The following is a 25,953-nucleotide window of genomic DNA, read 5'->3' as shown; positions in this document are numbered from 1 at the left end:
TGCTCACTCAATATTTTTTGTTTTTCGCACCATTCTGTGTAAACTCTAGACACTGTTGCGTGTGAAAATCCCAGGAGATTCAGTAGTTTCTGAAATACTCAAACCACCCCATCTGGTACTAACAACCAGGCCACAGTTAAAGTCACAGAGATCACACTTTCTCCACATTCTGATGTTTGATGTGAAGATGATCTGAAGCTCTTGACCTGTATCTGCATGATTTTATGCATTGTGCTGCTGTCACATGATTGGCTGACTGGATAACTGCATAAATGTGCAGGTGTTCCTAATAAAGTGGAGAGTGAGTGTAGATAGATAGATAGATAGATAGATAGATCCCTTCCTTCATTCTTTCCTTCCTACTTATTCCTTTTGCTTCTTTTTTCTTTCTCACCCTGTTTCATCCTTCCTTCTTCATCCTTCTTTTTTCGTTGTCCTTTTAACTTCCTTCTTTTCAATGTCTTTTTCTTCCTTCCTGACTTCTTTCTTTCTTTCTTTCTGCCTCCTTTTCTGTGTGTTTTTTTTTTTTTAAATCAGGCTTAGCTTTTAATCACATTTAATCTGTGTAAGTAAATAAAATAACGACAGATAGATAGATAGATTATGACCCCGTGTGTTTTCAGGCTTCACCTGTAAAATATTCCCACAATGCCGTGCGTCTCTTTTTGTACTTTGCTCCTTTGATGTGGCCGGCTGCCAGGACTCCTGCGGACGCTGATATTACACACAAACACGGCCATGTCAGCATTTCAATATCCATGGATACGATCAACACACAGCCACTGCATGCGGCCATGATGGAGAGTGAAGTGAGTGATCTGTCCATCTTCACCTGACTTCTGACTTCTGATTCAGGTCAGACCTTCACAAGACCCAGGATCGGGTTTCTCCTCTCTCTCTCTCTCTCTCTCTCTCTCTCTCTCTGTGTGTGTGTGCGTGTGTGTGTGTGTGTGTGTGTGTGTGTTTGTGTGTGGATGGACAGTGCAAGCCTCTCAAGTGGAAGAACATCCAAGTTCATTCGTGAGTAGAAGATCTCAATTTTAATCTTAAAATATAAAGACAGAGGTTTAGAGTCATGTGACCATTTTGTAAAAAATCTCCTAGTTTTCTTTTTTTCTTTATTTCTTTCTTTCTTTCTTTCTTTCTGTAGTACACTAAAATAACCATAATGAAATACAATGGGAGTACTTAAAAATCACTGTATAAATTTACAGATATTGCAAACAGAGTTCAAGATATGTGTTCTTAACGACAATTGATCAATTATACCTAAATAAAAACTATTTTGATGCAAAAGTTTGCACACCCTTAGAGGAAAGTAGAGAAGACAAAGAAATGCATTTCACTGATTAACATAAATAGCAATAAATAACCGAAATAGTAAAATGGTGCATGTTAAAATATTAATAGTGATAGAATAAAAATGATGGCAGTTCAAAAGTTTGTGCCCCTTTTCTGAATATTAGATTCATATTCATATTCTCTGATAACTTGTATGACCTCCCTTCTTTCTGTAACTGCCTCCCACCGGTTTTAATATCCTCCGAACAGCTTTTGGATCCCCTTAGTTATAATATCTGTCATAAATCATGTACTAAATCTTACTGATGTCATTCAAATCAGGTCTGGAGATCAATAGGGTCATGAAAAAAACTTCTAACTTACTCACCTACTTTCTTATTTATACTATTTTATTGTTCGCTCCAGGATATAACCCACATTTCATGTCATTTTATTTGTAAATCCATAATAAATTAGAGGTACATCTGGTTTCAGGTGTACACTCAACACAATTGCATGGCAGATATCTATTTATTTATATATTTATATTAATCTAATATTTACATTTACACTGTATTACATTAGAAAGAAAGTACACACCAGTATAACTTACTCTCTCTAAGCATGCAATCCTTAAAATAAAATTTAGATTATAAATAGAAATATAATGTAAAAAAGACAATCCTTAAGGCTAAATGTGTTTAGATTTTAATTCAGCCTGAGGAATAGTGAGGCCTAGTATAACGGAGACTTGGAGTTTAATTTCATTTAATTATTATTAAGAAACATCCCTGCTGGAAAAAAAAAACAATAGAAACCCTCATAGAGTTTGTAATGGTTTTAATGGTTATAATGGGAATTGTATTGGTTTTAATGGAAACTCTAATGGTCCCTGTGGGTCTCTACTGGTAATCTGTTGCTTTCTACTGGTGGTATGTTATGTCTAGTGGATACCATTAAGGACCAGTAACGGTAATGGTTTTAATGGTTAGTTGATGGTTTGTAATGGTATTTGTAGTGGAAACCATTAGAATTTCTATGATTTTTTTTTTTTTTTTTTAGCAGGGATGACCAATGCCTGAGTTAAACATGCCACAAGTAAATGAATGACAGCTCCACACGTGCATTAAAGGGTTAACACCCGTCCTGCTGTTTTTAACTCATCTCTTTGGAGAGAGCACGTGCTAGCTCGCCTGTGATTCAGGAGATGAGTGGGCGTGGCAAACCGAGCACGAGCGACAGCGGCGTTGCCATGGCAACGTAAACAACCTGAGGCTGTTGAGAGCGCAGGAGGAAAGAGAGAGAGAGAGAGAGAGAGAGAGAGAGAGAGAAAGAGGAATTTTTGGGGGGGATGTTAAAGAGGAAAGTGTTTACAGATTGTACAGAAATGGAGTTCACAGCAAACACAACACATAAAGGTAAATTTGCCTGCTGCTATCTTTCACCTAGCTGAAAATTTTAATTAGCATCATAACACAAGCTAAAGAGGACAATTCAAAAACAATATGAAGGAGTTATATACACATGTGTGTATCTATCTATCTATCTATCTATCTATCTATATATATATATATATATATATATATACCATTACAAACCATCAAATATGTATATATATATATATGATATAGTGTTTGTGTGTGTGGGTGTGTGTGGGTGTGTGTATATATATATATATATATATATATATATATATATATATATATATATATATATATATATATATAAAATGGACTGATGTTTTATAGTTCTAACTAGATTAAAATGTCATTTTTACATGACAATGGACCATCACAAATTACGGTTTTCATCAAACAGGCCATTTTCAAAGACCTATTTCTTATATGAACATTTTAAATATTCCATCTTTGTTGTCTATTTTGTTTTAATAATCAAAAAAGGTTTGCTTACATAACAGAGAAATACACTTTAAGAATTTGAAAAGCTAATGGCGAGATGATTTTAAATGATAAAACTGCCTGCTTTGCTTTAAGCAGGGCACAGGTCCAGAAAAAAAAAAAAAAAGCTGTCCAAGATCCTCTACATCTCCAAACTTGTTAGATATTAAAAGAAGATGCTCGGGTTCGTTTCTCTCTCTAAGTTTCTCTAAGTATTAATTGGGGTGCCAATAATTTTGAAACTAAAGGGAAAAAGCACTTTTAAGAAAGATTTTTATTTATGAAGAAACAATAGATTAAAGTAAAACTATTCACTTGAAGTAAACCTGCAATAGGCAGTTGAGAGTCGATACCATACCTTCATACTATCTGCACTTACTCTTTGCCTTTGTTTGCGGAAATGAATTAGATTTAATTTAGATTATTTGCTATAAAACAAGATCGTTGACAGACACAGAGTATTTTTAAGCGATCCGATTTTGGCATTAAAAAAACACAACTCTGGCATTAATAGTTTTAATATATGACCTACACTTTAAAAATATTTTATAATTTATATAAAATACTACACGTTTTGTTTTTGTTAAAACGTTCTTTGTTAAAGTGTGCTTAAAAACATTCCTATCCTAATTTCTTAAATACCAGAATTTAAAAACATGTTTCTAATAAGTGTAATGAATTAATTCAAATGAAAATGTAAACTATTTCACAGGGATGTATTTATAAAAAGAATACTATATTAGAATATTATATTTTTATTTAACGTATGATCCATGTATACTGGCTAGCATTTGAGATAGCATATTTTTTTTAAAATTTAAAAAACACAACCCTGGCAACCCTGTCATTAACTGTCCGCTGATCCTCTTCCACTGAAAATGTTCATAGCGTGAGAATGGAGCAGCGTGATTCCTGCCCCAATGGGTTTCTATTAGCGCTTGTTGCAGTTCCCATTTTGACCACTAGGTGCAATAATAACTCTATGGACCTAAATGGGGCAGTGTGCATGCTGCCCTGAGATTGTGCAACACCTAGGTGAGCAGATCAATGGAACTCTGGCTTATAAAATCCCCGTGTCCGATGTTTCAGTTTGGTTGACTGCGGTCTGAAAAATTAAATAGAAAATTCCAGAAATAGAGCAAAGATTCATAATTTAAATTGCGCGCCATTCTGAGTAACATGATGAAATCTCATGTTTTCCCTCCTGGGATGTTAATCATCCCTTTGTCCAGTGTATCCACGCTGTATACGTTACCCAGCCGTCAGTCACTTAGTAGCCATCTTGATTATCAGATCAACTCTCAGTGTCAGTATCGTAGTGCTTGTGTTCAAATTACCCTTATTTTGCTTAATAATGGCCCCAAAGCGCAAGAGTAGTGATGCTGGCAAATCAGAAGTGCCAAAGAGAAGTCGTAAAGTGCTTCCTTTAAGTGAAGAAGCGCGAAGAAGGGTGAGTACAGTACAATAAATATTATAGAGAGAAAGAGAGAGAGAGAGAGCACATTCACATTACTTTTATTATTATAATTGTTCTATTTAATTATTAGTTATTGTTGTTAATATATTATTGTGCATAATTTAGCAAGTAAACTTTATCACAGGTATGTACGTTATATAGACTTCACTACTCTACGTGGTTTCTGGTATCTACTGGGGGGCTTGATACCTATCCCCCGCGGATACGGGGGTCATACTGTATCTGTCAGATAGTAGCAATTTTCAAAAAAAAAAAACATTGGTCACTCAAAAGAGGTAATTAGTTTTTCAATGGAATTTAAAATGTAGACTAGAGTGAATGAAGACTTTTAATGAATATTAATATTTGTTGAACGGCTGGTGTAGATGCTGGGGCACTGCACAACCTGCCCCTATGGACGAGCCGCCAATGGATCCAAACGTACTCATGTTCCTCGTGGTCTTGTTTATCAGATGGAGATGAAGGAAGCTTTACCAGAACCTCAATGCGGTTTCCACGGAGTCCTGAGATACAGAAGAGAGTCTGAATGGAGAAAAATCAATCTTCTGGTAGCGCATTCACTCTGTACATGCCGTGTACTTTAACACAACTCACTCGTACAAAACGCAACACGTGAGCGATTACGTAGCGCGTTCACCGTACAAGTCTCTGTGAACGAGCAGTTACTGTAGAAATTACTAAGTGTTAGAACGAGTGCATTAATTAACGTGAACCTGCTGTTATAGAAAATTAATCAACACCTTCTGACCAATCAGAATGGAGAATAATGACACATAACATAGTCACGAGAGCACAACAAAATAAAACCGCAAAGTAATAGTGATTCACTCAACTGATTCACTTAAGAGTCATTTAAAAAAGGATTTATTTGCAATTTACGCTCCATTGAAAAACACTGCTTTTTAAAAATATTTTATTGTCCTAATTAATGAAAAGTATGTAATCTGAACTCTTCCAGCCCGCGTCTGCTAGTGACCATACAGTGTGGTGTGAGTTTTGTGGTGCGAAAGCGAAGCCTCCGCTTGATTTTTCGAAGACCCCGGATCCAGAGGTAGGTTTTAAAAGGTTAACTATTGTGTCTCTCAATAAAGCTACCTAAAGCTATCTATGGTCTCAAAATAAACCCGAACATTCAGGACACACTGGATTGAAACCCGGGAATCAAGAGCCGATTTAATTATTAATGTTCATTTTAATGAGCTTTTTGTACTGTGGCATAAATTGTAACTCCATAATTTGTAAATAAATTGTAATTTAATTTGCGTTTTAACTTTTTCAAACCCACAATCCCTGTCTGATATTCAAAACACCTGCCCCAGAGGTCAATAGGAAAGATAATGGTGCCAAAATACGGTTAAAATCTCTAGACAGAACCTACATAGCTATCACTGGTTACAAAAAAGTGTGACTAATACAGAATTTAATGCATTTCAGTGGTTATTAATATGAATTAAGCAAGAATTAATCGCCAATCCTGAACAAATCTTTCGCCTTTACGACTTTTTTTGTGAAATTTACAAACATCTAAATATAAGGAAAATGGCTTAAAAGTTATTGTAATTGAATAGTTTTAATATAGCGCCTATACACTTTTACACTTTTTTAATATAGCGCCTATACACTATAAAATACTAGACATTTTATTTTTGTTAAAATGTTTTGTCAAAGCATGCTTTAAAGTATTCCTAATTTCTTAAACACAAAAATTTTAAAAACATGTTTCTAACAAGTATAATTAAAATGAAAATTTCACAGGGATGCATATATATATATATATGATCCATGTATACTTGCTAGCATTTGAGATGTATTTTTTAGCTTTTTTTTTTTTTTTTTAATATATGTTTATCTTTATATCTTGACAGCTTCTCTATTTTTTTATAATCAGATTGTATATAATTACTATAATAAGTGTAACGTAGGGGCCAACAAAAAAGTTGGGGATCCAAATGCAAGGCTTTATAACGCAATGGAGTCCAAACGACAATGGCAAGAGTCCAGGGTGTAGTGCCCTCTAGTGGAGTTCATAGGCACTCCAGCTGGCGATCGTAGCAGAGGAGAGCAAAGATCCCCACGGCGTAGTAGATGACCACTACAGCAGAGCAGATGTCCACCAACGTAGAGCTAAAGAGGCAGGTGCCCTCCAAGGCGGATCAGGCGGGACTGGAACAGAGAGCACAGAGTGGTTAATAACGGCCTCCATGGCCATGACAGGACAGTCAGAGAGTTCACAGAGGGTCTCCTTGACCGTAACGGAACAGGCAGAGAGTTCATAGACGGCCTTCTTGGCCGGGACAGGGCAGGTGAAGAGCTTGGAGATGGCCTCCTTGGCCGTGACAGGACAGGCAGTTTCTGCAGCGGGAGCTGCCACCTCGGGAGGAGCTGGAGCAGGCGCTGACAACTTGGGAGGTTCTGCAGCGGGAGCTGCCACCTCGGGCTCTGGAGCAGACTCGTGGACTGGAGCGGGCTCTGGAGCAGGCTCAGGAACAGATTCACTGACTGGAGCGTACTCGGGGGTAGACTCAAGGACTGGAGCGAGAACAGAGCAGTGTGTACCCCAAACACACAGGATGGCGACCACCATTACAGGGAGCACTGAGGATAGGGGAAGTGTCTCTGTGACGACCAGTGCTGAACCTCTTGGAATGCCTGCTGCACGCACCGACATCAACGGTGGGTCCACCAGACTGGACACCAGCCTCAAACGCCCTTGGAATGCCTTGGTGTCTTCAAACGCAACATCCCTGATGCTCGGGAATACTGGAGTGGCATCCATGATGGCTGAAGACTGAGGCTTGACATCCATAACAGCTGGAGGCTCTGGTGTAACAGCCATCTTGGGAAAAGGCTCTGGGCAGGCAATCACAGAACAAGAAGGTGCAGAAAACACAGGAGTGGCGACCATAATCACAGGACCTGCTGCTGGCCATGATGGGTCAAGCTCCGCTGCCGCCGGAGCTTGCCACTGTTGGCCCCACCCCCAAAAAATTCTTTGGGGTTTCAAAGTCCTCTGCCTCTCCCACAGTAAAAGGAGAGCCACAGGACAACAGTGCATAGTCCATAAAGTCTCTTAAACTACAGTTAAACTCCCCTCCAGGTAACAATGATTTTGTTGGCTCATTGAGTCCAAAACAGAACAAGTCCTTAAAAAAACTCATCATATAGCAGTGCTTGATGTGACAACTCATAGAACAGATGAACGTATTCCTCAATGGATAGGTTCTTTTGCCGAAGGTGCAGTAGTTGATCGACTGGATCCATGATTGACCTGGAACACTCAAAAAAGCCGCTGGATCCGGGTGGGCTGATTATTCTGTAACGTAGGGGTCGACAACAGAGTTGGGTTTGCAAATGCAAGGCTTTATTACGCACGTAGTCAAAACAGGCAGGGTCGAGCACCAGCAAACAGTATAAGCCAAGGAAGAGGCAAAAGAGTAATCCAAAACACAGGCAATGATCAGGGCAGGCAGCAAACAATGAAAAACAAGGAAAACAGTCCAAGGGTCAAAAACACAGGTAAACTAGGAAACACAGAAACTGGGAACAAGGGATGCCTATACAATAATCAGCAAACTAGGAGCGTGTGTGACCAACTTTTATACAGGACAAGGAGAACACATGACAAAACCAACCAATGAGAACAAGATACATGAAACCAAGGAATCAATCAGAACATAACACACAAATAAGGGTAGCACATGACAAGATCACATGTGGGGCAAGGAACACATGGGAAATGGAGTCCAGACAACAATGGCAAGAGTCCAGGGTGGAGTGCCCTCTAGTGGAGTTCATAGGCACTCCAGCTGGCGATCGTAACAATAATTAAAAGTATTATGTTTCCTATCCCTTGCTGCTGTAACAGTGCCGTTTTCCCCATTGGGGGACGAATAAAGGATTATTTTATCTTATAAATTTAATATTTTTTTGTGAAATGAAAACTTTTTTTACTCTTTTTCCTAGCTGAAATTTCCACACGCATCCACTCAACACGGTTCTTTGCTCATTCTGCAGGATTTCTGCTGCGCTCAGTATATGGAGCTGTTTAAGAAGGTGGAGCAGCAGTGGCGCTCGCTGCAGGAGAACTCTGGTGAACCTTCACAGGAACACGACTCCAATGTGGAGAAAGTGCAGGAGCACAGAGACAGAGCAAGACCTCAAGACGTGTAATTATTACCCGCATCCCACTAACACGAGCAGTGTTTTTTCCAGGAATCGGATTTTTCAGACGGAACGTCGTAGTCAGTGCTGTAGAGTAACAAAATTTCAACAAACAAAAAAAACAGAAATAACTGTTTAGAATATTTAACAATGCATTTTATGTACAGAGTGGTACAGCCTGTACAGTCTAGCTTGCTAGCTAATAACTAGCTTGCTCACTATCATAGTAATATTTAGAATATTGCAATATTTTTAATATTGCGTTCTTTTACGTATGAAAACATAAGGTTCAGCACAGAAGAGTCATACATTCTAGCTTGCTAGCTAATAACTAGCATACTAACTAGCTAACAGAGTAAAACACAATTTCACAAAAGAAATAATCAAGCAAAAACTTACATAAATGTTTATAATATTTCAGTGTAATTTTTTTTACATATGAAAAAAAGTGTAAACAGGAAGTTCTGTACGGTCTAGTTTGCTAGCTAATTAACTAGTAAATTAACAGTTTTATCAAGAAACAGTTGACAAAAAAACAGCAATAAATATTTCTTATATTTAAAAATGTATTTTCTTATCTTAATTGTTTTAAAAAGCGCTTTAGTTATTAACTAGCTGTAACAACTTAATATTTGATACAGAACAGGAAATTATCAAATGAATGTATGTTTTACTCTGGCACCAAAATGAAAGCTAAAGCGGTTAAACATTGTCCTTAAAGACTTTCTCTGCCACATTATTTTTGGCTTTAGCCACTACAATTTTATATAATAATTATAATTTACTTTACGTTATTCTTTCATACTACATTTTGTGCTGCATACTTCTATCAGGAATAGTATGCACTGTACAGTATAGTGGCCAATGTTTACTACTCACTCTTCACTTATTTAATATAAAAATAAACATAAGAAGCAACAAATTTCTTGAATTTTCTTGAATTTCTGTCTTTATTTTTTTTTTTTTTGAATCCCCGATGCTTTCAAAGATTGCAGCAGGTTGCAGAAGAATGTCTCAGAAAAGCTAAAAGGCCATCTTCAGAAAACCGTGAGTACACGATCTGTATCCCACAGCGCTGTTGAATTCTCCAATCTGATTGGTCGAAAGGTGTTGATTCATTTTCTATAACAACTCACACAATGAATTTGTTAATGATATCAAACCTATTATAATAGAACGGATATCTATATTTCAGAAAGACAAATATATCATTAAATGCTTGACGTATAACATTTCTAACCTAGACACTTATAATATAACTGAAGCGCAACATCGCTGTGTTTATAATCTGGATTTTGACTGGCAGAAACCGAGATGCCGGGCTGCAAAGTGACGACTTCGGGTTTGTTCACCACCATCACGTTCCGGCTTTCTGAGTTTGTCCGCTTGAAAGAGAACGGGCGCTTGACTGCGAGGGAGGAGAGCATAAAAGAGGAAAAGCCCAGCCCGTCCAAGCTCTGCAGCACTAACGGTTCCGTTCCAGCTGGGTTCGGTCTGTGCCATTATCAGGTGATTACAGATTAGAAAACAGTTCTTCAAATAGTTGTGGGAAATCTGTGATAGTATTGGAATATGAACTCCTGAGTAGGAGGGGCATACCCTCTCTCCTGTGTCAATCACAGCAACACTAGCCAATCACAGGCATCTGTGAGCTCCTGTATGCAGAATAGGGCAGATAGCGCTTTCCTCCTTGTGTGTTGAATGAGCAGCAGTTCGAAAAGATGCGGAAGTTGGCTTTACGTGTCTCGGAGGAAGCACGTGCTTGTCCCACCCTCCCCACTAGTGGATGGGAATCGGAAAGAACGAATTGGGAGAATTCGTAATTCCTTCTTCTACAAAATGTTTAGGCTGGTTTTGTAGAAGAAGGAATTACTTCTTGTCAAAAGTGTGAAAAGAAAAGACGACATGAACAACACGAGACCAAGTTTGGATGTAGTGAGACCAATGCCCCAGACCGAGACAAGTCCAAGTACGTATGCCAGTAAGAAAACGTCTCAAGACTGGACTCGAGTCCTGTAGCGTTAGCGTCGGGTGTTGCTATCTGATATAAGCAATAAAAGACAGACATTAGTAGAACAAGTGCAATACATATGAAAGTCTAAATAATGTGTCCTTAATTAATAGCCTAAATTTTTATGATGTGTAGCCTGATACGCAAAATGAAGTGAAACAATAAGTCAACTATGCTTTTAGTATCATCGTAGCCTCGTAAGCCATGACGAGACGTCAGTGATGGAATAATAAAAACAGTATTACAATAATTACACCTCAGCGCTGTTCTCGAATTCTCAAATCTGATTGGTCAGAAGCTGTTGTGCTCATTCATACATTATCTTTTCTGTAGAAACAGCTAACACAGGGAACACAGGGGCTTACTGGCGGACGCTCTGAATAAATGTGTAGAAGTGTTGATGCTGTGAGGAGGCTTTTATTTAACGTTTATGGAAGGAGTCTCCAGTGTCAGCGCTTTGTGACTTCTCAGACGCGGGAAAGTCTTCAGGACGTCACGCTTTTACGGTTTATTGGTAACATGACAGGAACGACTTTAATTGTTTATGGTTGCAATAACAAAAGCGAGAACTAGCGCTGACTTGTTTCGTGGACATTACATGTAACTATAAATGGATAAAAAGTACAATTTGTTGTTATTTAAAGACTTAAGGACATAGGAAAAAAGTCAACTTCTTATGTTTTACTTCTTACTCATGGTTTTCTTTATTTCAGGGCCACATACAGAAGTTTTACTCGAATGGGAATAAATTTCTCACAGCGCTTCCAGACGGCACTGCCCAAGTCTTGTATCCTTTCAGAAAAAAATTAGATTTCATAGAAATAAATGTATATCAGTGTGTATAAAAAAATCATATTAGCGAATTTAAATTGTTTTTATGAAAAATATGTTTTGGAGATCATTGTTAACATTGTTAACGTGAATCCAACGTGGATCTGAAAATAACGTGGATCTTTGCGTAGACAAACTGAGCATTCCTTATCCTCGCTAATGTAGCTATCCCTCAGGAAATTTGGCCATTATCGCTTTCATAGATGACGTAGAGGGAGTCTGCATCATTCTTGATGACATCAAATCAAGCTGTCCAATCAGAGCCTTCTTCCAGTCCGGTGGCATCTCCGCTTGTTACCATAGCAACGGGAGTACCTGGTAAGGGCATGAGGTCAATAAGCGCTCTGTCAATAAACGATCCGTGCAGTAGTTATTGTTTTTAGCTGATGATGTGCTGTATGAGCCACACACACACACACACACACACACACACACACACACACACACACACACACACACACAGGGGCAGGGTTTTCCAGAAAAGAGAGGCGAGTCTCAGGTATCTGAGATCCTGACCTTGAATTTAAAGAGGTCGTAAAGTTATTAACGAAGAGACCCTCAGAAAAACGTCACATGAGCTTCACGTGTGAATAATCACGTTATTCAGACGTGAAATTTATACATGCGGTTTTATGCATAAAGGGCTTTTTTTTCCCCACGGGATTTTTACACAAATAATGATTTTTACACAAATAATTCATAATTTTTCACTTGTGATTTTTTTACATATGATTTATTTATTTTACTTTCAAATGTGATTCTTTTTTTTACCTGATTTATTTTTCACACTTACTTTTTTATTACTAATTTTTCAGATATTCAGATTTATAAACCATGATTCATTTATTTTCATGTGACTTTTTTTTTTTTACACGATTCATTTATTTTCATTTAGTTGCGCAATTTCATTAAATTTTTATATATAATTCAGTTATTTTCATGTGTGTGGTTTTTTTTCAAGTTTCATATATTTTCACATTTGATTTTTTTTCCGTAATTTGAGTGCAAAACATGTTGGAATTCACCTTCACATTTTTTTTCAACATGTGATAACATTACTCACAGAGCCAAGTATGAAAAAACATGATCGCAAAATATGATTGATGTATCTGAAAAATTAAAAATGTTATGTATATATTGCGGAAGTTCTAGAGGGAAAAAATCCAAAAATTGTGAAAAATGGTAAAAATCATCATCTTTGCATGGCAGTGATAAACTTTTTTTTAAAAAACTGAATTCATGAAAGAGTATGTAAAATGCATTTAGCTATCAGAATTAGTTGATTAATATTATTTTCTTAGGTTGCACATGGACGTGTGGGGAGGGCTGAGTTTAAATGAAGACAGGACCAGAAGAAGCAAGTGGAAATGGACGGACCAGGCAAACAATCCGACGCCCTTCAAACCCATCCACCTGTCACTCAATAAAAACATCGGGGTTAGAGTTCGGGGACGAGAGTCTGTCGTCGTGACCTTCCTGGCTTCGGGACAGCAGGCTCGCTTTAGCGTCGGCAGCTGCACAAAGGTACAGTATGTTTATTTCGTTTCGAATTTCATAAGACTCATTGAAGGAACAGGGTTTACAGAGCAGTGTGTGTGTGTGTGTGTGTGTGTGTGTGTGTGTGTGTGTATGTGTGTGTGTACACAGCCGAGCGACCCCGCTCCGTCTCTGTGTAAAGAGGAGCTGATGATGCAGGTGAGCCAGCTCAACGCCCGGCTGGCGCTCGAACGCCTGCGCTGGTGCCTCGCGTTTCACTCGGACTCTAAGTGTCGGTCTCTCAGGCTCCCCCCAGTCCTCATCTCACAGGGACGGAGACTTCTGAAGCTCAGCTCCAGCATTTGGATGGAGGAGAAGGACAAGGCCTATATACAGCACTGCCTGCGGGACTGCCAGTGACCTCTGACTTCAGGATCAATACATACAGGTTTTAACTTGACTCCCGACTCCTAAAGAAGCAAATCAGCGAGTCTGTTCAAACTTGCAAATAAACTAAGCACAGTTAAGTTTTCTGAGTAAGGCTGTATGAAAATAAACTCTGCGTCTTGCTGTTATAGTAAAAGAAGTAACGATGGGGTGGTGTGTTATAAGTTAACACAGTCAATGTTCATGAAACAAGTTCCTTACATTATAGCAGCTAAAAACAGTCATTCTTCATGTTTGTCATGTTACCGAAAAACAGGAAAGCGCAAATTTCTCTGTCCTGAAGACTTTTTGTAACGGAGGAAAGAGATACAATGCCAGAGATACAAATTAAACAGGTCTTCAAAGATCAGAGAGTATATCCAAAGAGAAGCAAACAGGGCAGTGCAAGGGTCATACGCAAAAAAGACAATCAAAACACAAAGGATCAGGACTTACCTGAGTGAACTCAGTTGGCAAGACTTCGCAATGTGTGTCATGATCCATGTGCTTTATAGAGCCAGTGAACAGGATATGAGTACGATAACCGAGGAAGAGTCTCTCATAATTTGAAGGAAGGGGCTCTCTGGTGGTGTGGAGGAGAAATGTCCCTGATGGATGTTGGAAAACTTGGAGATTCCTATCACTCCTTGGAGAAAACTTCACCACATCAACAACTACAAGTCTATAATTTAAATAACAACACATTTATACTATAGAAACCATAACGTATTAGATTGAACACATTATTATAAAGCGATTATTTTAATTCCAGCCAGCACTACTGTCAGAGCTGCTGTTATTGAACATTAATCAACGATCTATCAGAATGGAGAATTCAGAAGTGCTGTGGTGTAATGGTAACTTTAACACCAGCAACCTTCAGATAGTTACAGTACGTTCTGATTGTAATGATGCTGCTTGTCATAACACAGGGTTTAGGAAATAAAATTACAACATAAAAATAGTTAGCTGTAAACACTGTATCAAGTTGTATTTAGGGTTATGTTTATATCCACTTACTTCCACTCTCTAGATTGCTAGAATTCATTTTATTATCTGTTCAGTCAACTTGATCAGCAGTACTGTACTGCGACAGTAATTTTTATACACAATAAATGGTTGCCTGGAACCTTTGACGAGATAAGACGTTTCATCTGAGGTGATCTGATTAAATCCAGGCTGAAATGGTGGCTGATGAGGTTTCTGTGGACGTGGGGGAAAATAAAAACTACAGTGTTTTAGTAACATTTTGGGAGATTCCATGATTTAGGTGCCATTTATCTTCCACTGATATTGTACCCATGTATGACATGACATTTTAAAACACAGGTAAAGCATGCTTCACAACAACCTGTGTGCATTTTACAGATAAATAACTTTTACCATTAATAAAACCTATAAAATCTACAGCATTTTTGTCCATTAATAATTACAAATTACCTTGAAATACATCAAAAATATTACTTCTCCATTAACGTGTGAATCCATTTAACATCTCAAACAACCTTTTCCGTAACTTGTCCATTATAGTTTTTGAAAAATATACTGTTTAGTCCCACAACATTCAGTTAATCCTGTTTCCTGAGCACATTTACCCCTATGAAACAGGAAGTTGCATCATCTGAATTTCCTGAAGATCACACGAAGAAGAAAAGTACATTGTCTCAAGCTTTTTCCTTTGTTTTTGATGAAATTGTGATATTGCCTGTGAAAGTACAACCCTTTTACCCTAAAGATTATAGACTGTAAATAAATCATTAATTTAAAAAATGAAAACCATTAAAATTGGATGTTAGTTAACCAGATTTTGTGTATTCACTATGCTAAAATGCTAAAAATCTCAATTCTTTTTACTTACTCAAGAGCAAAATGCAGCCGTTCAGCAAATGAAACCTTGTTAAAAAAAAAAAAATAGATATTGTTTACTGATATTATTGAGATTTTCTAATGGTTAAATAAGGGAAACGTTACAGTTTTAAGAGTTACAATGGCTACATGACACTCCAATCATGCAGTCATCATTTTTCTCTCACATTGACATTCCTTTACTAATCAGATATGTGTATTAAGTACAAGAAGCCAGGTGTGTAGTACTTTGGTTTTTTTAGCTGTTTTTTTTTTTTTTTAAGAATATATTTCTTATCATGCTTTATTCGATAAATATGCAAATACTTTCCAATTAAAGCTAAAATTCTGTACTTAACTTCATGACACATAACAAACCTGGACAATTTCAGAAAGAAAACACTGAGGCATGATTTTTTTTTTAAGGATTTGTTTTATTATCCTTAACATGTTCAGCTAAATATATATATAAAAAAAAAAAAAATTAACAGATCAGTAAAACAATTGACAATGTTAAATAACCATGATTTGGGCAAGTTAAGAAAGTTAGAATTTTTTTAAACATTATATTATTTAATCATAGGTTGTTATAAAGTTTACAGGAAGATAAGGGAACTACATAAATGCACATTTGAGCACATTGTCTCTTATTAAAACATACTGCTTATGCATAAATCCTGAAGTCAACTGTTATTGCACTGCATGTGGGAGTCAGTAGTAATAAATTGCCACGGAGGGTTTGTGTGTGGACTAGGATGTGGGGGCGGAGCCTCTCCGGAGGGGCGTGGCGGCGAGCAGTGGGCGGGGTATCCAGCCTGCGCCAGTAGCAGGACTACTTTCAGCGCAGACCTTCATAAAACGTCGCCTCACGACCGCGGGAGAGTCGCACCGTACACCTGGAGGGGTGAAGTACAGAGAGACGAAATAGTTATGAACAAGTGAATCAAAAAAGAATTATGGAATTAATCTATATTTGTGCTACGTTTTCTATATTTGCGTTACGTTTAGGGGCTTAGGGGAACTTGGGCACGATATAAACCATGCTTCCCCTTTGTAAAAGAGAAACAGACACAGTTGTTAACTAGTGCAAAGCTCCAGAGTTCATACTGCAACTTCCTCTGTGCCAGAAATATATACCCTTTTCCCCCATTCATATGTACCAAGCACCATCTACTAATCCAGTGCTGTTTTCAGCTAAATGAACACAAAAACAATAAAACTTTAATTTTTTTTACAGTTTAAAAAAAAAAAAGTGTGTGTATATACTTGGAAGGAACTGGATCTCTGGGTTAAGAGTGATATTGTGGAAGTCTGTCCATGGGCATGTTCATCTTCATCTCGTTCTCCAGGATCTGCACCAGCTGCTGCATGGAGGGAAGGTGTCCTGACTCCAGCTTGGACCACACGGGAACATCTACAATCACAGCGGCAGTCGGGAAAAGTCACAGATTTACCTCCGAGTGTTACAAAGCGCTGACACTGGAGACTCCTTCCGTAAATCTTTAAATAAACTTCTCCTTACACAAAACTTCACCATATCAATGACTAGACAGACTTTTTTCCCATCTGTGAATGAGCTGTTACTATAGAAACGATACCGTATTAGAAGGAGTGAATTAACATAAACCTGCGATTCGTCTTACGGGAAACGAATCAACGCCTTCTGACCAATCAGCATTGAGAATTCAACACCACTCTAGTATAACTAAGACTAAGAATACTACTGAAATCACTGATCCTTCCATTTTGCGTACGATGAACAATAAAGAAATCTTACCGTTGAATGTGATTTCAAAAGCCCCGGTCGACATGCACTGATTTTCGAGCATATTGCTGAAGAAGAACACCATCATGCAGGCATAGATCTGCCGAAAACAAGTGGACAGAACGGTCTTACACTTTCTAAAAACTAGTAAGAGTTTCACACCTGAACCTCCTGGTGCTGTATTTCTAAATAACAAGCCGTCTCGATTCACACTTAAGCATTCAAGAGACTAAATTAAGTGCTTATTTATCCGTGAGTCCGTGGATAAATGACCGCTGGGATTTAACACCTTCAGAAGAGAACTGTTGTTGGAGGCTCATTAGTCCCCCAATGTGTCCAAGACACAAACACAAACACTTCACCTTGGAGATTCGTCCTAACAGCACTGAGATACAGGCTGCCACAAACGTAAAGGCTTGGCTTGTGACTATAGTTTAAAAAGATTCCTGTGTAATTCTTTGTAATGTTTATGTTAAAGACTTGAATAAAAAGCTTCAGGGATAAAGAGTCGATTCTCACCTTATTCTCTTGACTCCAAGTCCAAAGTCTTGGCGGCTCCATGCCGAAAAACGTGAACGGGTCCTTGCCTACGACGATCAGCCCAATCAGGAACAGTTTGAAAATGGATAGAAAGGAAGCAATGTGCCTGAAAATAAAACGCACCAAAGACAGATCGGTAACATTCCCCAAATCTGATTCCTATCATTAAACCTCTGTATTCAGTGACCTCTTCCTTATAACCCTTTAGAGGGAGCAACATTTTCAGTCATTTTGGAGTATAAGACAAAAAAGCCAATCAGATTGCGACCTTCAAGATCCTGAAGCTTGTCGCCAGAAAAGGGTACAACATATCAGTATCTTAGTCAGCAAGACTCACAGCAAGGTAGCAGATAACTTCATATAAAAGTAGGATAAAGAAAGTGAGAGAGGCGAGTGAAGGAAAGACTGTTTATCGCAGCTATAACGTAAGTGAGAACAGGAACTAACTTGTCTCCCTGAGGCTCCACAACATTAAATCTAACAATAAGATTCTAAGTAAATGTGAACATGTTGGAGCATGGCGCCGATCACATAACTGTTTCTTTGGACTGAACTTAAATTCTGTAAACTACATCTGTTCAATAAAATGTTAGTGCGTTTTGGATGACGACACGGTTACAAGTCAATCAACTTTCATCCAGTGAGGAAACTTGAACAACATGATGTTTATTTCTTGAGTGTGACTTGACCAGTACTGGCCATTTGGTGTGTTATTCACAACAGGTGCTTGGACCCCGCAGATCGCAACTTGTGGCCATATGTGTATTTTTTATACAGATAAAGAATGCAGGCTTTCAAGTCTCACCTGTAAATAGGCAGCGGGAGATAGTTCTCCCCCTCGATGCGGATGTCTGGGTACCGCTGGGACAAGACCTGCGTGTACTCCTCAAACACCCGCTTGTAGCCTCAGGAGATACTGGAACAGAACCGAGCACAACACAAACAACTACATCGACTGATCTGAGAGCTACGACAAGCAATATGAGAGTGAACCCTCCGCAAAATAAACTGATAAAAATGGATTTGGTTAAAAAAAAAAAAAAAACGACATGCAATGTAACAAGCTGATCAAAATGCAAATGCATTTAAAACAAATTCAAATGATATGTTCAACATTTCAGAAAACCAGAAAAATTGCCTTTTACATGTAAGGTGGTCATGGTGTAACAAATATTCTTTTAAAACCTCTGCAATATCATTTCATCATTTGAGCTAGCGTTTAAGTCCGCCTCATTTATCAAAAGATCATTTTTGTCATTTCTAATTTAACTACAAGTCGAGCACTGCTCAAAAATATACACGTCCCAAACAACAGGCAAAAGGGCAAATAATAAACGATTATCAATTCGCCATTGAATATTATTTATTAATTCATATGCTTTTTCCACTATATTTCTTTTTAGAAGAATATTTATGTCAGTGATCGCCTCACATGTTAATAGTAACTTTTATTCCTCATCAAAAGCAACTCTAGTACCGTAGTTGATAAACTGTGAATATTTTATAGACCTCAACCTTGTGTGCAATTTGATCGAAGCCCAGATTGTGTACACACTCCAATGGTATGTGTAAAAAATAAAAATAATAAAATTTAAAAAAGCCAAATGCAAGCCATATCAATAATTTAATCCCAGGAAATAGTAGGTTTAGGTGATTAGTTAATCCTCAAAAAAAAAAAAAAATCTCCTCTATATTGGGCAACAGATGACCATGGCTCAATCCTAAATGTCTTTTTGCTACCTAAATAGTGCACTACATTTGGTAGTATAACTCAAATATTTTATCTAGTGCACTCATTTATATGTGGACATTTGGGATACAGTCCATGTCTGTGCAGTTAAACTAACAAGTCGAATGAAAAATCTAAGCTAATTTTAAAGTTATTTTCCACGTATGACAAATATTACATATGGCTTATTAAATATCTTTTTAAAAAAATCATTGTTTATCTTCCTAATCTAATTAACAGCTTAATGGGAAGGTAGTAAAGGCCTGACAGATGGGCCGCATCCCTAATGACTCTCCAATGGACATATAGTGCACTAAGGACGCCATTAACTCGCACCCTATGTAGTGCGCTTGTGTAGGGAGGAGAAAGCGATTTGGGACTCAGTCACGTTGGTCGTTAGGGTCATGACGAAATGTAAATAAACACTCAAAGGACGAATTAACGTGAAAGAAGTCATTTTTTTTCTATCATAGATATGTTTAATTAATAAATATGTTTAAAATAAAACGAATTTTATAGTAACCCTAGCGTTAATTAGCCTGCTAGCTAGAGCAATTTTAATCAGAGCATAAATATAGGTTTAAGTTATTAAAAAAAATAACGCTGTACTTTCTTACCAGATTTGAAATTTAAGAAGAGGACCGGCTGCAAACTGCATTTTCGTTTTCCTGACTCCGTTGTTATGGCCACCGGCGCGATAAAGCGAGCAGGCCATTAATATTAACACGGAGAGCGGAAACCAGCGCATCTTCGCTTCTCCGAGCCGCGGCAGCTAATAGAACAAACCGGAAGTCGCCGGCAGGTTTAAAGGGCGGGAATAACGCGCTGTGATTGGCTCACAACCCAGTGACGTATAATCTGACATCGACTAGGTGACGTTTTGCTACGTTATTACAGTTAGCAGTTAATTCCTACTTTTCACATATATATATTCACATATTGTCAATATATTTGTTTTATTTATTCTGCATTTTAAAAATATGTAAAAAAATATATATATATATATAGTTTTCACGCGATTTGTTTACATCCGGGTCACTAGGGACGTCCGCCATTTTGTGACTTTTCTCTTTTTTTTTTAATAGTTTTCTTTTTTTTTATTATTTGTTTGTTTGTTTGTTTGTTTATATTTAACGAACTTTGGAGTATATATATATATATATATATATATATATATATATATATATATATATATATATATATATATATATATATATATAGTTCGTGCATATATATATATATATATATATATATATACTCACTGCAATGTATATATGCAAAAATCTTAGTTACATGCTAAGATAAACTGTAAAGCAAAGATGTCTTTAAAGGTAAACTATATAAAAAAAACTATAAAGAGCAGTATATGGTAATAAACTAAACAAAGTACAATTTTACTGAACTGTGAGTGTGTTTGTTTGTGCGTGTGTGTTTTACAAGAAATCAAATACTAACTTTAATTTAAAGTCATCTGATGTATTATTATGCTTTTTCTCACATAAAGATTCTGATGTTAAGTATACTGGGAATAATCTTTCATGGATCAATATGTATTGTACTGTGTATATACTAGCTGAATTAGGATATGAATCATTTTTTAATGTCTTTTTTTTTTCTATAATCACCACTGACCCCAAGTGTAACTTACGCAACTGTACAAGCGGCTCAATTCCCATATGGCTCCTTCCTCCCTGTATAAGTGCACTTTATGTAGTGCACTAAACAGCCAATAGGGCTCGGTTTAGGATTCAGCCCTTTTACGCTGATTGGTTGAATCCACGCAAACTTCCGGTTGGTGGGCGGGGTTACGTTTGTGAGTACGTAGCCATAAAGCGAGACAACTTTGTTTCCTCGTTACCTCGAAAGCCTGTCGCTGGTCCTGTGCGTGGTTTCACATCAGCGGAGTTTTAAAACGCAGCTACGCCAAGATGGTGGCAAAGCAGAGAATCCGCATGGCCAACGAGAAGCACAGCAAAAACATCACGCAGCGAGGCAACGTCAAATCAACGGTAAGCGCGTCGCCATGGAGATGTTCAACGTGTCAGATTTATGGCTAAGCTAACTTCCTCGCTTCTAAACCTGGACGTAAACGGGAACAACATTTCGTGAAGTGAAACATTAAACAAAACGTTAACTTTATTTACTTTCTCTGAATTTTGTTTGTTTCCCTTTCAGAACGGCAAAATTACACTTTCAAATTCAAAAATTAGACATTCAATAATAGCGTTTTTATTAACGCCGCGTATAACCGCACTAAGTAGTAGTTAAGTCGAATAGTACGCAACCACAAGCGGTTTTAAACGAGGATTTGTGGCGTACTTATTAGTATGGTAGTACGCGGTTGTGCACGTATAGCTCACTGACACACTGATTAGTACGGTAGTATGTAGATTTGCAGTGGTATACAGTATTAATCGCATACTAATTAGTATGGTAGTATGTAGCATACAAAATAGTATGTAGTTTTGGGACGTAGCTATAGTATTAGTGGCGTACTGATTAGTATAGTAGTATGTATTTTTGCACGTTTAGCCTATTGACATAGGGATTAGTATGTAGTATGAGTAGCACTGATTACTATGGTAGTGTGTAGCATACTGATTAGTATGATAGTATGTATTTTTGGTACGTAGCTATAGAACTGGTGGCATACTGACTAGTATAGTAGGGTGTAGTATACTAAATATTATGGTAGTGTGTAGTTTTGGTACGTAGCTTTAGTATTAGTGGCATACTGATTAGTATAGTAGTATGTAGTATACTAAATATTATGGTAGTGTGTAGTATTGGTACGTAGCTGCAGTATTAGTGGCATACTGGTTAGTATGATAGTATGTATTTTTGGTACGTAGCTATAGAACTGGTGGCATACTGACTAGTATAGTAGGGTGTAGTATACTAAATATTATGGTAGTGTGTAGTTTTGGTACGTAGCTTTAGTATTAGTGGCATACTGATTAGTATAGTAGTATGTAGTATACTAAATATTATGGTAGTGTGTAGTATTGGTACGTAGCTGCAGTATTAGTGGCATACTGGTTAGTATAGTATGTAGTATACTGATTAGTATGATAGTATGTAGTATTGGTATGTAGCTGTAGTATTAGTGGCATACTGATTAGTACATTAGTATATAATTCTGTATGTATAGCTTATGGACACTGTGTAATACGGTAGTGTGTAGTTGTGGTATGTAGTATTAGTGGCATACTGATTAGTATAGTAGTATGTAGTATACTAAATAGTATGATAGTATGTAGTTTTGGTACGTAGCTGTAGTATTAATGGCATACTGATTAGTATAGTAGTATGTATTTTTTGTATGTAGTACTAGTGGCATACTGATTAATATGGTAGTGTGTAGTATACTGATTAGTATGATAGTATGTATTTTTTGTATGTACCTTTAGTATTAGTTGCATACTGATTAGTATGGTAGTATGTAGTTGTGCATGTTTAGCCTATTGACATAGGGTTTATTATGACAGTATGTAGTTTTGGTGCCTGGCTATAGTATTAGTGGCGCACTGATTAGTGTGTTAGTATGAAATTCTGTACATAGAGCCATCGGGTTATTGAGAGAATTAGTTTGGTTGTATGATGCTTTGGGATGCCGTTAGAGTTTTAGTGGAATAATAATTAGTATGCAGTTTTGGAATGTAGCTAGAGTTTTATTGACATGCTAATTAGTAGAGGTTTTATACAAAGCCAGGGATATAGTAACCTTTTTTTTTTTTTTTTTTTTTTTTTTTTTTTTGCAGTACCCCAAAAACATCGATGGAAAACATCAGATTTTTCTACATAATATTTTATTTTATCTGTCTACCAACAAAATCAGGCTCAAAAATGTATTCATTGTATTCGGTTATGTTTTTTTCAGTACGCCTGTAGAAAGTACAAAATGTACGCATCAATCAAACTATTTTTAAAACCTCTGTTTGAATTCAATCGCTAGTGTGAGCTGTTCTTATCTTAGAAAGAAATACAATGCAAAAACAAAAGCATCCACACACTGATAAACTGAAGATACTGATGAATATAATGTAGCGTTTCTGCTAAATATACGCTTAGAAAAAAACACACTGAGAATATAAAGGTTTGATAATCTAAAAATAAAAGCTGTGTGTGATTTTATTTTCATAAGAAACTCTTCTTCTGCAGAAAAATAACACGGATGACAAAGTCTCAGTGGGACCATGGCTCCTGGCGCTCTTTATCTTTGTCGTGTGTGGGTCAGGTGAGTGTGTATTCTTTCTGAAATGTTCTTGTTAATGAAATGTAATGCATTAAATTTCATTATCTTACACACTTTGACTTCCAGGCTGTTTAAAAAAAAATAAAAATGTAGTGGCATAGAAACAACGATTCGAATGGAAAAAAAAATACAGCATGTTCACTTTCTCATGTCGAAAACAGACCTCTCTTAGTTTTTGCCCTTGTGTTAGAGTTAAAACCGTGATAAGGATGTTTTTATGATCAAGGTTGGCCTGATAGCAAGATATATCTGGATGCAAAAAAAAAAAAAAAAAAAAAAAAATCACTAGCAGGTGGAGCTGCTCTCATAATACTGTTTAGAAAGGAGAAATGCTAAAATAGCTGCCTCCTCTTTCTGACTGGAAAAAAAATTATTCCTTTTTTTTTTGTTTCCTTCATATTTGTATAAATATATATATATATATATATATATATATATATATATATATATATATATATATATATATATATATATATATATATATATATATATATATATATATATATGAAATACCTGCACTTTGGGATGTAGCTGTCTGCGTGTTTGTGTCCGGTTCATGTTCCAGACTGTGTTTGCATTAAACTTTTGACATTTTGGCACAGGATTTTGTTGCCCTGCTCTTTTTTTTTTTCTTCTTCCCCCACTTGTTTGTCTGCCCTCGGTTTTTTTGCCCTAGAGCTCTGGAGGACTTTTATCTGATCTCAGCAGAGCCGTGAAACAAGCAAATTAAAAGCCAAACTCTCTCTCGGTTCCTCTTAGGAAAAAAAAAAAGGGGGTTGAAGAATCCAGGCTTCCTCTTTTTTTTTTTTAAATTTATTTATTTATTTATTTATTAGGTTCAATGTTCTTTATTTGTCACATACATATTACCTACATGTGATGTAATGTAGTGAAATGTTTTTCCTTAGTGCCACGTCCCACACTGCAACAGTGATACATAATAAAAACAGAATATAATATAATATAAAATAAAAACTAGTAGACTATTATGTAAAAAAAAAAATGTTTAGCAGCCTTTAGAGGAACGAAATGTAGAATATGAATATTCATAAAAAAACATATACAGAGCTGTAGTGTGCAAAAAAAACTGTTTCATAGTGCATCTGTTTCTGTATAGAAATATACAGAGCTGTATAGTCTAAGAGTTTTTTATATAGTGTCCAAAAGATTCGTTTTTCCATGTGTGTGCGTGTGTGTGTGAGGTAGGGATATGCACTTAAGACTTAAAAGTTTGACACTTTATTTTATTTTCTTATCTGGTAAATTGGTTGTGGAATAAGAGGAATAAAACACTTCAGGTCATGCTGTGTTAGGAAAATAATGCACCCTTGCTGGTTAGCTAGTTTTTTAGCCGATTCACGCGTACAGTTTGCCGGAGTAAGTTAAATCTCGGCCGTCTTTTAATGGCACGCTGTTTTTCCTTCCACAGCCATATTCCAGATCATCCAGAGCATCCGAATGGGAATGTAACAGCAAGCACGGATGCACCGCACAGCGACCACTCGCCATTCCTACCTTCTACTTCCTGCTCCTTCGCAATAAAGGAATTTCTCTCAGCACCTTCGGTTTAATTTAAGCGATTTCTTCTGCCAGAGGTGCATCGGCATGCGATTCCTCTTCCTGTGCCTTATTACCACGAGGAAATTTCATCGAGCAATTAACTGCCGTCCGCTACGCTTCGTTCTTTCAATGCAAGCTATGATGTGACTCGTCTTAATTTCTTACATTCCTCCGGAGTATGTGGTAATTTTTATCTCTAAATGAAGGCGCTTGATGTATCCTGATATCTTTATTTTAATACCTAATTGACCAAATAGTGGGAAATTTGCACAAGGTGAAGGAGATAAAAGCCGGGAACCAATGGAAGCATGGAAACCAATCAAAAGATGGAAAGCTAAACCCTCTTCTTTTGACCACTAATGTAATTTTCTTTCATTCCTTTATGATTTTGTGATTCTAACAGTATTTCCGATGGCTGCCTCTGTGTGTTTCAGTTCTGATTAGCGCCAGAGTTTAGGGCTACGTATGGGCTTCGTCTCATTTACAGTTCTCAGGCACATACTGCTCTTTGGCATACCCCATAGTGACCTAGAAATTGTGCTTATTGTCTCAGACTTAATGGAAGCTTTGAATAGATCATGGGGTGAAACTGAAATAAAATGTCATTGAGAGCATGGTTTCTGTTTGTCCTTTTTTTTATTATTTATTTATTGTTTTTTAAAAACCCCACACACACCACGTGTAAAACAATCCAAATT

General features: G+C 37.0%; 3 protein-coding genes across 6 annotated transcripts; 2 read left to right on the top strand and 1 right to left on the bottom strand.

Annotated features, from left to right (window-relative positions):
- Nucleotides 1–691: 691 nt before the first annotated feature.
- Nucleotides 692–13,555, top strand: LOC113540190 (glutamate-rich protein 6). 4 transcript variants are annotated; one of them, XM_026936494.3, is made up of 10 exons: nt 692–809; nt 5,109–5,204; nt 5,615–5,707; nt 8,671–8,822; nt 9,806–9,864; nt 10,124–10,326; nt 11,542–11,615; nt 11,825–11,977; nt 12,961–13,183; nt 13,307–13,555. In XM_026936494.3, exons 1-10 carry the CDS (start codon nt 759–761, stop codon nt 13,553–13,555), a joined length of 1,353 nt encoding a protein of 450 aa, XP_026792295.3. In that variant the 5' UTR covers nt 692–758. The 4 variants fall into 4 exon arrangements, with proteins under 4 accessions (XP_026792295.3, XP_026792298.3, XP_053089652.1 ...); XM_026936497.3 differs by having other exon boundaries at nt 706–855; XM_053233677.1 differs by lacking the exon at nt 692–809 and adding an exon at nt 886–1,020.
- A 1,694-nt stretch (nt 13,556–15,249) lies between these two features.
- Nucleotides 15,250–20,235, bottom strand: selenot1a (selenoprotein T, 1a). The gene is made up of 6 exons (XM_026936511.3): nt 20,058–20,235; nt 18,517–18,627; nt 17,691–17,817; nt 17,184–17,271; nt 16,673–16,820; nt 15,250–16,302 (listed from the first exon to the last, which is right to left on the bottom strand). The coding sequence occupies exons 1-5, from the start codon at nt 20,186–20,188 to the stop codon at nt 16,696–16,698; spliced, it is 582 nt and encodes a 193-aa protein (XP_026792312.1). The 5' UTR covers nt 20,189–20,235; the 3' UTR covers nt 15,250–16,302; nt 16,673–16,695.
- A 1,011-nt stretch (nt 20,236–21,246) lies between these two features.
- On the top strand, nt 21,247–25,866 carry LOC117597168 (stress-associated endoplasmic reticulum protein 1-like). Its single transcript, XM_034303991.2, has 3 exons — nt 21,247–21,449; nt 23,602–23,677; nt 25,125–25,866. Exons 1-3 carry the CDS (start codon nt 21,369–21,371, stop codon nt 25,163–25,165), a joined length of 198 nt encoding a protein of 65 aa, XP_034159882.1. The 5' UTR covers nt 21,247–21,368; the 3' UTR covers nt 25,166–25,866.
- Nucleotides 25,867–25,953: the final 87 nt, after the last annotated feature.

This window comes from Pangasianodon hypophthalmus, chromosome 4 (genome assembly GCF_027358585.1).
Source record: "Pangasianodon hypophthalmus isolate fPanHyp1 chromosome 4, fPanHyp1.pri, whole genome shotgun sequence".
NCBI lineage: Eukaryota > Metazoa > Chordata > Actinopteri > Siluriformes > Pangasiidae > Pangasianodon > Pangasianodon hypophthalmus.
This window is presented reverse-complemented; position numbering and strand designations above follow the sequence as displayed.